The 18,178-nt window shown below is 39.1% G+C and overlaps 1 protein-coding gene across 1 annotated transcript in view; it reads left to right on the top strand.

Moving 5' to 3' along the window:
* The window catches only part of LOC140501200 (ethanolaminephosphotransferase 1-like), a 182,506-nt gene that overhangs the window by 133,404 nt on the left and 30,924 nt on the right, over positions 1 to 18,178 (top strand). Inside the window, exon 7 of the mRNA XM_072604541.1 lies at positions 6,104 to 6,212. Within this exon, the coding sequence (XP_072460642.1) occupies positions 6,104 to 6,212 (109 nt within the window). The remainder of the gene's footprint in view (positions 1 to 6,103; positions 6,213 to 18,178) is intronic.

The following is an 18,178-nucleotide window of genomic DNA, read 5'->3' as shown; positions in this document are numbered from 1 at the left end:
TTTTCTGAAGTCCTCCTGTTTGTCATTTCTTATGGAACAATAGTATTCCATTACATTCACATACCACAACTTGTTCAACTATTCCCCAATTGATGGGCATCCTCTCAATTTCCAATTCTTTGCCAACACAAAAAGAGCTGCTATAAGTAATTTTGTACATATGGGTCCTTTTGCATTTTTTACAATCTCTTTGGGATACAGAACTAATAGTGTTACTGTTGCTTCAAAAGGTATACATAATTTGATAGCCTTTTGGGCATAGTTACAAATTGCTTTCCAGAATGGCTGGATAAATTCACAACTCCACCAACAGTGCAGTAGTGTCCCAATTTTCCCACATCTTCTCCAGCATTTATCATTTTCCTGTTTTGTCATATTAGCTAACCTGATAGGTGTGATGTGGTACCTCATACTTGTTTTAATTTGCATTTCTCTAATCAGTAGTGATTTACAGCATTTTTATATGACTATAGATAGCTTTAATTTCTTCCTTTGAAAGCTGCCTGTTCATATCCTTTGACCATTTATCAACCCAATTCTAATTTTTAAGGAATTATTTTCTTCAGTGAGATTTTATACCTCCTTTTCTGTTGTACCAGTTCTCCTTTTTAAGGAGTTCTTTTCTTTAGTAAACTTTTGTGCCTCTTTTGCCATCAGACCAATTTTGTTTTTTCAGGTGTTGTTTTCTTCAATATTTTTGTGTTCCTCTTTTTATAATTTTCTTGAATCACTCTCATTTCTCTTTCCAATTTTTTCCTTTACAACTTTTTAGCTCTTTCTTTAACTCTTTTAGGAATTCTTGTTGGATTTGTGTGCAATTAGCATTTTACTTTGACGCTTTGCTTGTTGATGTTTACATGTGGTTGTCTTTTCTGAATTTCTGTCTTGGTTTTTCCTGTCACTGTAGTATATTTTTATGGTAAAGTTTTCTTTTCTTTATTTATTTTCTTTCCTTCTTTTTGCTTTTTGTTCATTTTTTTCTGGTCTATTTCTTGACTTTGAACTTTATGGTTAAAGGTAGGCTCTGCTCACTTTGGGGTAGGAAGGCACTACACCAAGTTTCAGGCTTTTTCATGCTGCTGTTTTCTGAGATAGTTCTGAGGGTCTGCAAATTTTTGGTGCTTCCAAGGTGATGTGATCTGGAGAGATATATGGTCACTGCTTTACTGGTCTGTACTCTGGTCTTTACCCAGGAAGGTCCCCTGCTACCCTGCAGCTGCAAGCACTAGCCCTCTTCTTGGACCTGGAATTGTGACCATGTCCCCTGTTCTCCTGCAGCCACAAGGACTAGTGTTCATTTCTGCTTTGGAACTATGACCAGGGCCCCTACCCCCTTAAGACATATCAAAAGTTCTCCTCTCCACCCAGAACTGCTTATGGCAATCAAGTTGCTAGTCAGTTCCAGCTGTACCCAGTGTCAGCAAAGGGTCCCTTGTAATCTCTTTCTGACTCTCTCTGGGCTGAGAGCTTTCAATGTTGCTGCTGCTGCATCTATCACCACTATCTCCAAGCCCCATGGCTGGTGCTGCTGCTATGCTCCAGCCTGGTCCCTAGCACCATGTCATGGACCTCTCTTGCAGACCTCCTAAGTTGTCTTAGGTTGGAAAAAATGGCTTACTCTGACCTTTTATTAGCTCTCCTGCTCCAAAATTTGATTTGAGAAGTTATTTGAAAGTTGTTTGGAGGGGAATTTTGGGTGAATTCAGTGGCGTTTCTGTTTGTATTCTACCATCTTGGGTCCTCCTTGGGTGATTTTTTTAAATGGGGGTTTATATTCCCCTTAGGGGCTCAGCATCTCCTTTTCTCATGGGGACATAAAGACTAAAGATTTTTTTAAAAATAGGAACAAAGTGGTCTCAACTTTTTGCAGGGAGAGGGTCCACAGTGAAGTTGATGCATTGAGCTTTGATTTTATGAATGGGGCCTTGAAAACACCTACCTCCTTTTTCTGGAGTCTATTTCAGAGAATAACCCTTTTCATTCTCATTTTACCTAATATCTGAATTCTCATACAATGCTATTAATTCATAACTGACTATTTGGCTGAACGTATAATCTATATCTTAAAACATATCAGGCTCTTCTTGGCAACCACAGAAGGTTTACATGTTCCAAAGGGGAAATTCAGTTCACTTTTCTCTTTAATTGGATTGACTGGTGATTTTAAACCTAGAAGGAAAGATAGATTTTGATCAAAAGAAAGGTTCAAATGTCACAATAAAGACAGTAAGGGGAGAACAAACCAAAGGCATGTGGCTTAGCAGACCAAAGCCAAGCTGCAGACCCAATTTGTAGGCAAGCCTGTATCCTTGGTACTATGATGAGATAACTGTTTTTCCTTCAGTTGTCCCCACACCTCAATTTAGTCTCCAAATACAATGGGAGACATCCTTTTATTTCTTATAATAACTTCCTCTAATTGTGTATTTAGGAAAAGCAGTATAGTCAGGTGGATAAGGCTCCAGGAAGACTTGGGCTCAGGTCCCATCTCTGACACATACTAGCTGGGACACTAGCTCAGTGTCCCAGGCAATGTCCAAGACTATATACAATGCAGAGAGGGTGCCCATCTACATTCACATACATACACACATACATACTATGTATGTACATACATATTGCATATCTAACAAGAGAACTTGGGTCTCAGTACAATATTCTGCTAGCTTCATAATTTTTTTTTTGTCTGAAATGCATTAATTTGCCAGTGTCTTGATTCTTTATGGGAGGGGAGGGGAGTAAGAAATTTTGGAGCTATAGTATAATCATTCTTCAGAAGGCATCATAATTTCCAGACTTATGGCTATTTGGTCAAATGTCTAACTATATACTGGCTAGATACCCAAAAGCCTTAGCCAAGATGCTGAGTATTTTTACATACTAAAACCCTAAGATGGACTTAATAAATCGCTGAACACTTAAATCAGCAAGTCTTTGTTAAGTGCTTACTTAGGTTCTATAGTAGGTGCTGGGGGGCCTCCAGCCCTCCCTTGGGTAAGATTGGAATTAGATAGGCTTACTTGAGCCTAAAAGCAACATTCAAGTTCTGATCTAGGTCTCAGCCACTCCAGAATATAGGATATCCTAAGGATCCCTGATGAGCTTGGTCATTTAAGGGAACTCTGAGGGATAATATATATACATATTCATGGTCATTCCCAGCATAGCATCTGAGACACCAATTTTATTGCAATTTACCAGTTAGTATGTTAAGCACCTTACTCCTGAGAAGCATTAGAGTACTGGTACAAGGAAAGTCTTTGTATTTTTTTTAACCACTCTTCCCTCTTTTACACCATCATTCATGAACTCTCTATCTTTTGATGTCTTTGGATCAGTCTCTCTCAGTAGAATAGACCTTCAATCACAAGTGTACCCCCATGTTCCTTGCCCCTTTTACCCTAGAGCCAACAAAAGTGCTTCTGGCCACCCTTTCCTTGTCCAAAGGCGTGAGAACCTATAGGTCATGAAGCTCCCAAGAAGTAACACATTGTGTTACTACTCAAGCCATCAGGCTGTTGGACGTCATAGTATGAATTGTGAGTAGCTCTTTTGTGGTTACACTGTGGCCTATTGATGTGAATATGAAAATTACCTTCTCAGTATTTATGTGAAACAATTTAATGTTAGCTCTTGCAAACAAAATCACAGCTATGTGATTGAACAAAAGGGCTCCTTTAGTGTTCTTATGCTAGCCAAAAATTGATGATGCCCTGAAACATAGTGAATTTTCCTGAGGAATTTTAGTTTTGTCACGTGTTTGTTCACTAGTATTGATACAGTTACAATTAAAAAACCAGTTGGACAGTACTGCAAAATACATAGTGTTGTCTTTCCTCTACCCCTTCTGCTCCCTGTTAGATAATTTTTTTTTTATCAAATGACTTCTCAGAGCAAATATACTCAACTTTCTCAGGCATCACATCTATTTATATTGGCTTTTCCTCATTCATACCACCCCTTCACTCAAATACGGTATAAGTCCCAGTCACTTTAGCACAATGTCTCATACGTATTTAGAAAACATTGAGAGCTACATGAGTTATGAGGTCTACATTCAGTCCTAATTCCAGGAGAGAATCAGTTTACAGAAACTTTTCAGTTGTTTTAATTAAAAACAGCCTTGTTACTTTCAATACCATTTGAAAATATTAGAAAATGTCATGACTGCCAATTGGAAAATAACTGGGGAGGGAAAATTCTTTAAATTTATTCAAAACTAGTATGAGAAATAGCTGCTCAGAAGTGCACTCAATGGTAATTAGCATTGATTGCTAATTGATTACAAATACTGTCAGTGGTGTTTTATTCAACCTATTGAATTCTTATTCAGTAAGTATTTGCCTATTATGTGAAAAAGAACATGTGTAAGTGCTTCTTTAAAAAAAAATTAATCTGTTACCTCTTCTCCTATTGAACAAAACAGAAAAGCAAACAAAAAAGCCAAGCCAGAAAAATAACACTCAATATATGGCTGACCAGCAAAACAAATTTTCAAATTGGCTATGTCCAAAAATGTGTCTCTTTTTGCATTTTAAATTCACCATCTCTTTATCAGAAGGTGAATATAATGTTTTGTTTTTGTTCTTTTGGGCTTAAAGTTTATCATTGCCTTGATCATTGTTTGAAAGTCTTTTGGAGTTCTTTTTCTCTGTAACGTTATTGTCATTGTATAAAATTTTTTCTAGCTTTCCTTCCTTCAATCTGCATCAGCTCATAGAGTAATTCCCAGTTTCCTTTGAAACTGTTCATCTCATCGTTTCTTGTGACACAATAGTATTTCTGCATATGCTATTTAAAATGGTAATTGAGAGACTGGAACCAAAGAATTGTGACTTTGTTATAAAGTTTGTCAGGCAACTAGAGGGTGCAGTGGACAGGGCACTGGGTCTGATATCAGGAAGATGTGAGTTCACATCTGGCCTCAGGCACTTCCTAGCTGACCCTAGGCATGGCACTTGACCCTGTTTGCCTCAGTTTCCTTATCTGTAAAAGGATATGGAGAAGGAAATGGCAAATCACTCCAGTATCTTTGCCAAGAAAACCCCAAATGGGATCAATGTAGAGTCAGACGTGACAGAAATGACTGAACAACAACAAATATTCTAAGTCATTATTGTCCCTTATATATGACATATAAATTAAAAACAGTAGTTATTCTCTCACCAGCTTCACACATGTTATTTAATTCTTGGTGTATAAAGTAAAATATACATAGTACCACTTAACTTGCACTTAACAATCATTTCTAATGATTTTGTGTGAAAATATATTTTAACCCCTGGGAACACCAGTCTTCAGAACTCTCTCACCAGATCCCCACAAAGCCTTAAGGCAGCATCAAGAATCAAAGGTTCCACTGGAGGGCTATAATGGATACTATTAATGTTAACTTTCAGCTTTCACTTTTTCATAACTAAAAATGCCTTCCTGCTATACCTCTACCTCCACCATTTCTCAGGGGTTCAGAATTGGTAAACAAAAGGTAGTTGACTTCCAAAGAGCATATGGTATAGGCTTTCTTTGAATGTATGAAGTGGAGGACTGTGTGAACTTATGTAGACTTGTAAGTCTACATAAGATTTATATTTTATATATAAATCTATAGAAGACACAAAGATAGCTTAAAACTGCACTAAGACTTTTGAGATACCCTGTATACTTACTATGCTTATACACACATCCAATTATTCTTTCTTTTCTTTCTTCTCTTCCACTTAGTTATATCCTACATCTACTCTTGCATGTCTGGTCAATACGGGGATATTTTTTGTGCATTCATAAAAATATTCCAATAGAATAGTTGTCAATATATTAAACAAAATATCTTAAGGGGTGGTATTTTTGGTTCTGCTTATTTTGTTTGTTTTTGCTTTCTTCAACTTTTAAAAGAATTTGAAATCTTTAAAAAATGGATTCATTTTTTGCTCAGTGCAGAATGTGCTCACCTCATTGTCATAATACTTGTAAGACAGTAAAGTTCCAAATGTAAAGATTACACACATAATCACAAATAAAGATTCCAGAAGAGCTTTGCTGACAGATCTTATTTGAATAATGTTATTTTGCAAATGATCAAAATTAATTTGCTTTTTTTTTATAGACACTCGTAACAGGGTATCTAGTGACGGCCATTGTTGGTGTAGAAATTTGGCACAAACCTTTGGTGTTTGGTTATTACATTACAGCTGTATCACTGACCTTGATTATAGGTAAGTTCCCAGAGTGACTCAAATCTGTGTTATTTTTTCACTACTTACTTTCATATTTTCATGATTTTATTTTGTCTGCTACAGAATCATGTAATCAACATGCTCTATATAAATTCTGGGGAGTGAGGGTCATTTTCTTCTTTCTCTTTCCTTATGATCTTTGGTTATAATTTTATTATACACCCACTCAGAAATTTAACAAGTATCTATGTGAAAAATAGTGTGCAGGTGCTGAAATTTTTTTTTTTGGAGGGAGTGGAGACAATCAGACTTGTGATTTCATTGGTAAAGGGGTGTGCTAGTGAGGAAACTTCCCCTAGTGGTGCAGGTGAGCACCTAGTCTGTAATTTCCTCATTTAATTTACAGTCTCAGAGAGGTTAAGTAATTGCCCAGAGTCATACATTGGTAATATGTTTTGGGAAGGACTTAAGCCACGGTCTTTGTGACTGCAATCATTTATTTACTATTATGTGTTTCCTCTTCTAGCAGAAATAATAAAGTTGAAATAAAACATAGCTTTTGACTTGAAGAGCTTACAACCTTGTTAAGGAGATAAGACATAAACAAATAAACATAAGTTTTTTTAAAAAAGACTTTTTCATAGGAGAAGCACAAAGTAATTTGAGAGTTCTGGGATGGGAAAATTAATTTCTGACTGTAGGAGTCAGGAAAGCTTTGGTGGAAGTGTTAGCATTTGATGTGGGTTTTGAAGAATGGACAGGATTTCAAAAGGTTGTCAAGAATTTGTTTTTTGATTGATACTTCCCTCTAAGATAATGAGAAGGAAAGCCTCAGTCTGTAACTTGTCAGGTATGTACTGAGTAAGCAGAGGCCAGGGCCGTTATCTCATCATAGTCCAATTCCTGTTGTGACATGAGAAAATCAGGTCATGCTACTCCCTTGCTCCTATGGATTAAAAAAATAAACATATTCCCAACCAAGAATCTCTGCTGTCTGGGAATGCAGAAAGAACCCTCCTGGGTTTAAAGTCCTCCAGGAGAAAACTCTTTGGAATTATACCAATTCACAGATGAAGCCAAGGAACCACCTGACTCTGGGCATTTTGACTGGTTCTCCTCTCTCCCTCCTGGCTTCTCTGGCACCCTTCAAGTTCCAGCTGAAATCCCACCTTCTACAGGATTCGTTTCCTAATCCCCCTTAAGTCTAGTGCCTTATCTAAATTGATTATCTTCAATTTACCCTGTACGTATGTAGTTGTATGTAGTTGTCTCCCCCGTTAGCCTGAGTTCTTTGAGAGCAGGGACTGTTTTTTTCCCTTTCTTTGTATCCCTAGAGCTTAGCACAATGCCTGCCACATTGTAGAGGCTTAATAAATGCTTACTCTCTGACTGAAACCATAATCCACCGTGAGTGCAGGAATACCCCTGATTCTGTGATCTGTCTTCTTCTGCTATATGAATAATGCACCTCAGTGGTGTTATACTTGTTCTGCATTTTTGAGACCTCGGTTGGCTAGTTTCAAGATTGCTAAGATAAGAAAATTTTATGCTCTCTTACATAATTCTGTTTTCAGTCTCCTGCTGGAAATAATTAAAATCAGTTGTCTCCTAGCAAATGGCTGGGCTGGCTGCCACCTCGCCCTGGCATGCTGGTTTCCTGTCTTTTTTGGAGTATAATAGAGCAAAAAAAACCTATAGGATATAGTAAGACATAAGGAATCCTAAGAATCATATAGTCTAGCCCCTTTATTGTACATATGAGGAAACTGAGGCCCATAGAGAGGAAGCATACTTGCCCAGGGGTCACACATAGGTAATAAATATTCATCAGGCCAACCTCATCCCTTCTTTCTGCCGAGAAGTTCCCTCTCCCTTTATTCCCATGCTGTGCCAAATGCAGAAACATGGCATTTGCCCCTTATAACATGTGCAGCTGCTTATTCATCTTCAGCAGTGTAATGACCTGGTGATTCCTGTTGCTTCTAGTCCCATTTGCATTGGGAGAAATCTCCTTCTCTGTTGTACCTGAAGTGTAACCATAGCAGCCTTTCATGATTAAGCTTGAACCTGGCAAGGATTCTTCCTGCTACCATGGCAAATATAGTATCTGGTGGTCTTTACCCTTTAAGGCTGCCTTACCTAGGCCTATAACAGTCAGTCAGTCAATAGATATTTATTAAATGCCTGCTATGTGTTGGATGAGCATTGTGCTGAGCTCTGGAGATACAAAGAAACGTATAAGATAGTCCCTGGTAGAAATGAGCTTTCTAGGCATTGGGAATGGTGCAATGAAAGTAGGACATACCTGGATACGTTGGTACAACAGTGAGTGGTCCAGCTTGGTTGCAACATAGAGTGATGGTGAATATTGTGAAGTAAACCTAGAAAAATAGATTGAATTCACATAATTGTGTTCACTTATTTCAGTTGTGTCTAACTCTTCATGGCCTCTTTTGGGGTTTTCTTGGCAAAGATAGAGTGGTTTGCCATTTCCTTCTCCAGCTCATTTTACAGATGAGTAAACTGAGATAAACAGGGTTAAATGACTTGCCCTGGGTCACACAGCTAGTAAGTGTCTGAGCCCACATTTTAACTCAGGAAGAGGAATCTCCCTGATTCCAGGACTGGTGCTCTGTTCATTGTGCCACCTAGCTGCCCCATCTACATAATTAAGTCATACTTAATAATAATCTTCAGCTATAAGAACTTTTCTACAGAATATAGTTATTGGCTCTTCTCCAAATCCCCTGAGGATAGAACAAAAAGAATTGGGCTCCTATTGTAATATATGGAAATGTTGATTTGAGAATAAGAAATAATTTCCTGACCCAGGAAACGGTTATTGATATTGGTTGTAGAAGATTTCCCTTGGAAATCTGGGAGAAGGGATCAGTGGTCCTTGTTGACTCCTGTCTCCTTAACTTGAGTTTTCACCTCCAATACCCTTAGCTTTCCAGATTTTGTCGTGGAATTAGGAGGAGCCATTACCACTAACACATCCCAAAGGGCACTCTGTTTCTCCAAGGTCTCTGCCCTAACTTTGATGGATAATCAATGATCTCATCAATTGACCCTCCATTGATGGCACATTGCAACTCTTCTATATCTTCTAATTTGGGGTCATTCTTTTTTGTGTCTTTCTATGTCTTTTTCTCAGTCCTCCATTATGGATTTGCCTAATATCTTAGAAGCTTTCCAATAGTTCCAATTCCATCTAATTCAAACCAACAAGTATTTATTAAATATATACTCTATACAAGGCAGTGTAGGACTGGGAAAATAAAGTCAAAACAGAAAGAATATTCTTTGCCAAAGAGGTTACCTCTCTGGGCCTTTGTTTCCTTATCTATAAAGTTAGGAGATTGGGCTGATAGCTATGTTGCAGGAAGGAACCAGTTGAGAACAGATGGATGAATGAACTTTAAACACTATATGCCAGGCACTGTATTAAATGCTTGGGATACAAATACAGGCAAGCCAGATGATACTTGCTCTCAAGGAGCTTACATTCTAATAGAGAAAGACAAGAAAACATAAATAAAGGAGTAGTGACCAGGGAGGAGTGTTTTGGAAGGGTGGTAATTAGAATCAAGGGCAAATGATTGACACTCCTAGTGTTGAGTTGATAATTCTTAGAGTTGGGCAGCTAGGTGATGTAGTGGATAGAGAACAAATGCAGGAATCAGGAGGACCTGAGTTCAAATCTCACCTCAGACACTTGACACTCACTAACTATGTGACCTTGGGCAGGTCACTTAACCCCAGTTGCCTCATCCTAGGTCATCTCCAGTCATCCTGATGAATATCTGGTCACTGGATTCAGATGGCTCTGGAGGAGAAGTGAGGCTGGTGATCTGCCCAGCCCTCCGTCACTCAAAACAAAGTCAAGTGCAAGTCATGTCATTATTTCTCTGATGGCATGGTCTTCTTCAGCAACGAAAGATGAACACACACGTGTGTGTGTACATGTACATATAACACACATGCATATGTATGTATATATAAAACATATGCATAAAATGATCCATTTCTCTCCATTTGGGCTGATTTGTCTGAGATGATCTTACTTGACAATTGTGAAGTTAGTTTGACCTAGGTGAAGCTTCTCCCTTCAGTCATATTTTGGATTCCTATCTGAGCCTTTTCCCTCTTGAAGCCATGTGCTCCAATTAAAGAGTTATCATTCCTGGATCTTGTCTTTATCATATAAGCTCCTTCCAATGATCAATAACAGATTGCTCTCGCTTATTTCAAAATCCAAACTCTTTCAACCCCACTCCCCACCCCAGCCCCATGTTGGACTGCCCACTAAGTTCTTGTTTCCAGTAAAACAGATTTTTAAAGTTCTCAATTATCATGTGTAGAGCTAAAGTGATGGACACATCTTGATTGTCAAAGGTTGACTAAGCCTTTCACAGGTTAGATAAATAGTTCTCCCCTCTTACTCAGGTTCTCTTGGGTTCTCAGCAGAGTGCCCATTATGGAATCCCATCCCTACAGGTTTACAAAAGGCCATTGCTGCAGCTCTAACACTTGCTAACTGTGTGAACTTGGACAAGTAATGTCCTTTCTTTGAGGTGCTGTTTCCTTATTTATAAAGTTGTGGATGGTAATACCTATACTATGTACTTCCCTGGGTTGCTGTGAAGAAAGTATTGTAAAGATCCAAGGCACATTTTGAAGATAAATCCTTTGGTTTGCTTATCCTTGGGTTTGTTTTTCAAATTGTGTTTTTGGATATACTTGATCAGACTGAGTTGTTTTTGCAGACTTTGTTTTCTTAAAGACAATTATCAGTGTTTAACATGTTACATGGGGTAGAGCATCCAAATATGTTGGTATTACCAGTGAGAATAATTCATTGTAAAAATGTTCCGTTTTACATATGTTCATTATTCCATTTTAAGTTTTATATTCGGGGGCGGAGCCAAGATGGCATAGTAGAAAGACGCACATACACATAGCTCCGAACCCACAACCCATAGAACAACTACAAAGAAGTAACTCACGGCGAATTCTGCACCCAGAGGCCACAGAACATTGGAGCGAGGGAGATTTCTGTTCCGGAGAGACCTGCAAACCTCTCGTAAAAGGTCCTTCGTGCTGCGGACTGGGCGCCAGGACTGGGAGCTGAGTACAGCCCTGCCGTGGCCGCGGCACCGAGAGGAACAGATCCGAGCGGGCTTCAGGGACGGGATCTCCAGCGGCCGCACAAGTACCTCCACCCATGGGTGACGGGGGTCTGTGAGAGAGTCCCTTTGGCGGGTCGAGGGGGGAGTGGGGTGCCCCCATGGCTCGGGCCCCCTCGGGAGACAGAAGCTGAGGGGCAGCGGCAGACCAGGGCTCTCCAAGCAGGCAGGAGCCTGGATCCATTGTTGAAGGTCTGTGCATAAACTCCCTGAGGGAACTGAGCCTGAGAGGCAGCCCTGCCCTCACCTGAGCATCTGAATTTAATCTCACACTGAATAGCAGCCCTGCCCCCGCCAAAAGCCCTGAGGCTGGAAGCAGCATTTGAATCTCAGACCCCAAACACTGGCTGGGAGGATCAGGAGGTGAGGTGGGTGTGAGGAAAATATTCAGAGGTCAAGTCACTGGCTGGGAAAATGCCCAGAAAAGGGAAAAGAAATAAGACTATAGAAGGTTACTTTCTTGGAGAACAGGCATTTCCTCCCTTCCTTTCTGATGAGGAAGAACAATGCTTACCATCAGGCAAAGACACAGAAATCAAGGCTTCTGTGTCCCAGCCCACTCAATGGGCACAGGCCATGGAAGAGCTCAAAAAGAATTTTGAAAATCAAGTTAGACAGGTGGAGGAAAAGCTGGGAAGAGAAATGAGAGACATGAAGTCAAAGCATGAACAGCAAATCAGCTCCCTGCTAAAGGAGACCCAAAAAAATGTTGAAGAAAATAACACCTTGAAAACTAGCCTAACTCAATTGGCAAAAGAGGTTCAAAAAGCCAATGAGGAGAAGAATGCTTTCAAAAGCAGAATTAGCCAAATGGAAAAGGAGATTCAAAAGCTCACTGAAGAAAATAGTTCTTTCAAAATTAGAATGGAACAGATGGAGGCTAATGACTTTATGAGAAACCAAGAAATCACAAAACAAAACCAAAAGAATGAAAAAATGGAAGATAATGTGAAATATCTCATTGGAAAAACAACTGACCTGGAAAATAGAGTCAGGAGAGACAATTTAAAAATTATGGGCCTACCTGAAAGCCATGATCAGAAAAAGAGCCTAGACATCATCTTTCATGAAATTATCAAGGAAAACTGCCCTGAGATTCTAGAACCAGAGGGCAAAATAAATATTCAAGGAATCCACAGAACACCACAGGAAAGAGATCCAAAAAGAGAAACTCCTAGGAACATTGTGGCCAAATTCCAGAACTCCCAGGTGAAAGAGAAAATATTGCAAGCAGCTAGAAAGAAACAATTCAAGTATTGTGGAAATACAATCAGGATAACAGAAGATCTAGCAGCTTCTACATTAAGGGATCGAAGGGCATGGAATAGGATATTCCAGAAGTCAAAGGAACTAGGACTAAAACCAAGAATCACCTACCCAGCAAAACTGAGTATAATACTTCAGGGGAAAAATTGGTCTTTCAATGAAATAGAGGATTTTCAAGCATTCTTGATGAAAAGACTAGAGCTGAAAAGAAAATTTGACTTCCAAACACAAGAATGAAGAGAACCATGAAAAGGTGAACAGCAAAGAGAAGTCATAAGTGACTTACTAAAGTTGAACTGTTTACATTCCTACATGGAAAGACAATATTTGTAACTCTTGAAACATTTCAGTATCTGGGTACTGGGTGGGATTACACACACACACATGCACACACGCACACACACATAGAGACAGAGTGCACAGAGTGAATTGAAGAGGATGGGATCATATCTTAAAAAAAAATGAAATCAAGCAGTGAGAGAGAAAGATATTGGGAGGAGAAAGGGAGAATTGAATGGGGCAAATTATCTCTCATAAAAGAGGCAAGCAAAAGACTCATTAGTGGAGGGATAAAGAGGGGAGGTGAGAGAAAAACATGAAGTCTACTCTCATCACATTCCACTAAAGGAAAGAATAAAATGCCTACTCATTTTGGTATGAAAACCTATCTTACAATACAGGAAAGTGGAGGATAAGGGGATAAGCAGAGTGGGGGGGGATGATAGAAGGGAGGGCATGGGGAGGAGAGTGCAATTTGAGGTCAACACTCATGGGGAGGGATAGGATCAAAAGAGAATAGAAGTAATGGGGGACAGGATAGGATGGAGGGAAATATAGTTAGTCCTATACAACACAACTATTATGGAAGTCATTTGCAAAACTACACAGATTTGGCCTATATTGAATTGCTTGCCTTCCAAAGGGAAGGGGTGGAGAGGGAGGGAGCTAAAGAAGTTGGAACTCAAAGTGTTAGGATCAACTGTAATGTTCTTACCACTAGGAAATAAGAAATACAGGTAAAGGGGTATAGAAAGCTATCTGGCCCTACAGGACAAAAGAGAAGTCGGAGACAAGGGCAGAGAGGGAGGATAGAAGAGAGAGCAGATTGGTCATAGGGGCAATTAGATTGCTTGGGTTTGGGGGGGAGGGGAGAAAAGGGGAAAAATTTGTAACCCAAAATTTTGTGAAAATGAATGTTAAAAGCTAAATAATAAAAAAAAAAGTTTTATATTCTCTGCACAATCTGTTTTAGTTGGACCTCCAGCCAAGCTCTCTGTAGGTTTGTTTTCTTAATTGTTTTTTGCTATTTTGTGAACCTATATTGCTTATAATTTGCAATTCTTGTTAGTAGTGTTTTATAAATAAATTTGTGCTCTTAACCTATATTGCCCTTGACTGAAACATATTTTTGCTTAATAGGAAGATTAATTTTTTTCCAGCTTGAGCAATTTAGTTTCCTTGTGTCAACTGTTTTGCATCTGTCTGTTTTGCATCTTCACTAGGAAATGACACCAATCAGAGTTGATGTCTTAGTTTTTGTCCTTTATCCATGTTTTAGACTTGATAGTCTTTAAACAGGTCAGTTTGAGACTTCTCTGATTACACATCATGTTTTGTCTTCGTTTTTATCCCTTTTTAAAATTCAGTATTTACTTTGATTTGTGCTTTGCCTAGTAGGTGATCAGACTTTTAATTTTGAAATGAACATTATATCTATAATCAGGGCAACTAGGTGGTGCAGTGGATAGAGAACCAGTGCAGGAGTCAGGAGGACTTGACTTCATATCTCACCTCAGACACTTGACACTCACTAGCTGTGTGACCTTGGGCAAGTCACTTAACCCCAATTGCCTCATCCTAGGTCATCTCCAGTCATCCTGATGAATATCTGGTCACTGGATTCAGATGGCTCTGGAGGAGAAGTGAGGCTGGTGATCTGCCCAGCCCTCCGTCACTCAAAACAAAGTCAAGTGCAAGTCATGTCATTATTTCTCTGATAGCACGGTCTTCTTTGACCATGAAGGACAAACACACATATATCTATAATTCGTCACTTTGGCTCAGTTAAAATATTGTCATTTTTATTCCCTTTATGATGTCATTTGGTGTTTGTCACGTGCCATGCTTTCTATCTCTGTTCGCTCTCTCTTGTTCTCATAATACTTAGACATTAACCTTCTGGCTGGTCTATAAAAGCCTTTGGCCCTTTCGTTCCTTATCCTAAACTAAAATTTCCAATTTAGTTTTTTTTTAATTGTATTCCTTGTGCCTAGTTTCACATAGAAACCACAGAATTATAGAATTAGAGTTGGAAGGTACCTCAGCAACCATCTTATTCTAGTCTGTAAACTAAAGAAATTCTTACTATGATAGACAGAACAAGTGGTCGTCCAGCCCCTACTTTTAGGACCTTTAAGGAGACATTGCCCACAACCTTTTTTGGGTAGACTTTTTTGTTTTCAGATAGCTCTGATTGTCAGGAAATTTTTCTTGACATCAAACCTAAACTTGTCTTTTTGCAGCATTCCCACATTGCTCCTCTCCTTCCTTCTAAAGTCAAACAAAGCCAATCCAAACTCTCCTCCATGTGACATCCCTTCAAATACTTGAAGACAACAATTAGTCTTCTCTTCTCCAGGCTAAATATATCATATTATTTCAACTAATCTTCATATATCATGGGCTCCAAACCTTTTCCCATCCTTTTTGCTTTCTTTTGGATACTTTCCATCTTATCAATTTCTTTCTTAAATCCAGAATTGAAGATAGTACTTCTAATGAAGGCAGGATACAATGGGGATGTCTCCTCCCTAGTCCTGGAAGCTGTACTCCTTTTAATGCAACCTAAGTTCTTGTTATTTTATTTGGATAACACATCACTAGGATTCATGTTGAGTTTGCCATCTACTAAAACTCCCAGGTCCTCTATTTGCTCTACCCTATTGCACTTGGTGATCCGATAAGCTCTCATGAGTTCAATAATTCTCTCTGTGCAGCAAATGATTTCCAGACCTCTGTATCCAACCATAGCCTCTCCTAAGCTACCTAATGAACAATGATCATGGGATGATTCAAAGGACTGTGGAGAGCTATATGGCAGAGAACTATATAGATCAGTTGTCACATGTTACCAATGGGGACATGTGTAGTAGGAAGGTCTTAAACAATATCACCCGTGACATAAATGACCAGAAAAGCAGGTAGGCTGGTCATGTTGTGAGAACAAGGGCTACTAGTGCCTAAGTGTTGTGCTGGTATCCCCAAGACTCAAAAGCACTTCTAAGCACACTGGAAAGACTCTTTATGAAAAATTTATGACAAACCCAGCATGCTGGTTGGGTGGCAGTCTGCACTAGGAGAGAGACTCAATACATAGATGAGATCATGGCTCTAGCAAATCATGACACATTGAGTAAATCTCTTATAGGGTTAACTGATTTTATAATAAAAATTTTAAAGAGAATTGTTCTCCCACAAAGGTTCACTTACAAGGAGAGCAGTTGACTAAAACCATAGATTCAAAATAACCCAATATGCCATGTAAATGTTTTTTTCAATATTTTCCCAAAACTCTCTTCCAAAAGCATTTTCTAAAAATGTGCTCAAGAAACTGGACGAAATGCATGACAAATTTTAATATGGCATCATATTAGCTAAGACTTTGGGGATATGTTACGTGCGGGTGTCTATGTATGATTCCCTTCTGCCTTATTAGTAATAAACACAGAGCTGTCTTCCAGTTTGATACCTGCTTAACCTTCCGAAGTCAGTGTGCAAGGAATAAAATGTGTAACAGCAGCCTCTGGTTTAGAGGCTCGCAGTGGGGCTCCAAATGGTTTGAGAAAAGCACTGTGCTCTAATGCCACGTGCCACATTTCTAAGGAGTAAGTCATGTAGGAATTTCATTTGCATTTTTCAGTGTCTAATTTTCATTCTGAAGGATCTGTTTGCTCACTGATGCTTTTAATTTATTATGCTTGCTGTTGCAGAATACATCATTCTAAGGAAGATGCCTTTAATTTCAGCAGAGTAAAGAGGGGAAAAATGAACACGTGGCAGGATATGGAACTAATTTATAAAATTACTAGATGCCAATGGCTCTACATGAATTCTTTTCTTATTCACTGTACCCCAGCATTACTTAGTTCCCCATTCCTTCTTGTCCTTTGGTTTTTCTCTTATTTATCCTTATTTAATTTTTCTAAATTTTCCCTTCCTATGCATCTATCTTTATCTCCTGATCTCTCTTTATCTTCTAACTTCATCTTCTCTCCTTCCCTTTTCCTCATCTTTCCTGTCTCTTCTGTTCTTCCATCTCTTGTTTCCTCATTATCTCAATTGCATCCACTTACTTTTCTATCTATGGGAATGTATTGTCCTCTTCTTCTAGAGGTAGTAAGGTGTCCTGGAAAGTGGATTTGGAATTAGGAAATTTGATTCTGAGGCCTGGTATCACTAGTCACTAATTATCTAGTCAAGTCAACAAGCACCTACTATGTGTCAGGCACTGTACTAAGAACTATGGAGACAAAGAAAGGTTAAAAGACAGTTCCTCCTTTCAATGAGTTCACAATCTAACAGGAGAGACAACATGAAAACAACTATGTACAAACAAGATACATACAGTAAGTTAGTCTCTGAGGGCCATCACTGAGATTGAAGAGGATTCAGAAAAGTTTCTTGTAGAAGGTGGGACTTTGGCTGAAGTTTGAAGAAAGCCAGGGAAGTCACAAGACAGGGCTGAGGAGAGAAAGTATTCCAGACATAAGGAACAGCCAGTGAATTTATCCAGAATGCTCCAATTTGGGAGACATTGCAAGGAACAGCAAAAAGGGCCAGAGTTATTAGATTGCAGAGTATATGGAGGGGTTATGAGACACGGGAAGACTGGAAAGGTAGGAAGGGGCCAAGGTATGAAGGACTTTTAACACTAAATGGAGGATGTTTTATCTTTAATCTTATAGGCAATAGGGAGCCACTGGAGTTGAATGGGTAGGAATGACATGGTCAGATTTGTATGTTAGGAAGATCTCTTTAACAACTGAAGGGAAGAAAGAGCAGAGTGGGAAGACACTTGAGGCAGAAAGACAAACCAGCTGGCTGTTTCTGTAGCCAAGGTTTGAGTTGATGAGGCTCTGGATCAGGATAGTGGTAGTGTCAATAGAGAGAAGGGGTGTATATATGAGAGATGCTAAATTGACAGGACTTGGAAAATGATTGCATATGGTGGAAGTGCGAGACAGTGAGGCAAGAAGGGTGATAGCTAAGGTGTGAGCCTGTATGACTGAGAGGATGATGGTACCCTCAACAGTTATAGAGAAGTTGGAAAGAGAGGAGAATTTGGTAGGGGGGCAGGGAAGATTATGAGTACAGTTTTGGACATATGGAATTTAAGATGTCTATGAAATATTTAGTTTGAGGTATCTAATAGGCAGTTGGAAACATTAGCCTGGTGGTCAAGAGAGAGGTTAACACTAGACAAATAGGTCTGAGAATTCCTTGGATAGAGATGATAGTTGAACCCATGGAAGCTGATGAGATCACCAAGTG

This window comes from Notamacropus eugenii, chromosome 4, assembly GCF_028372415.1.
Source record: "Notamacropus eugenii isolate mMacEug1 chromosome 4, mMacEug1.pri_v2, whole genome shotgun sequence".
NCBI classification, from domain to species: Eukaryota; Metazoa; Chordata; class Mammalia; order Diprotodontia; family Macropodidae; genus Notamacropus; species Notamacropus eugenii.
This window is presented reverse-complemented; position numbering and strand designations above follow the sequence as displayed.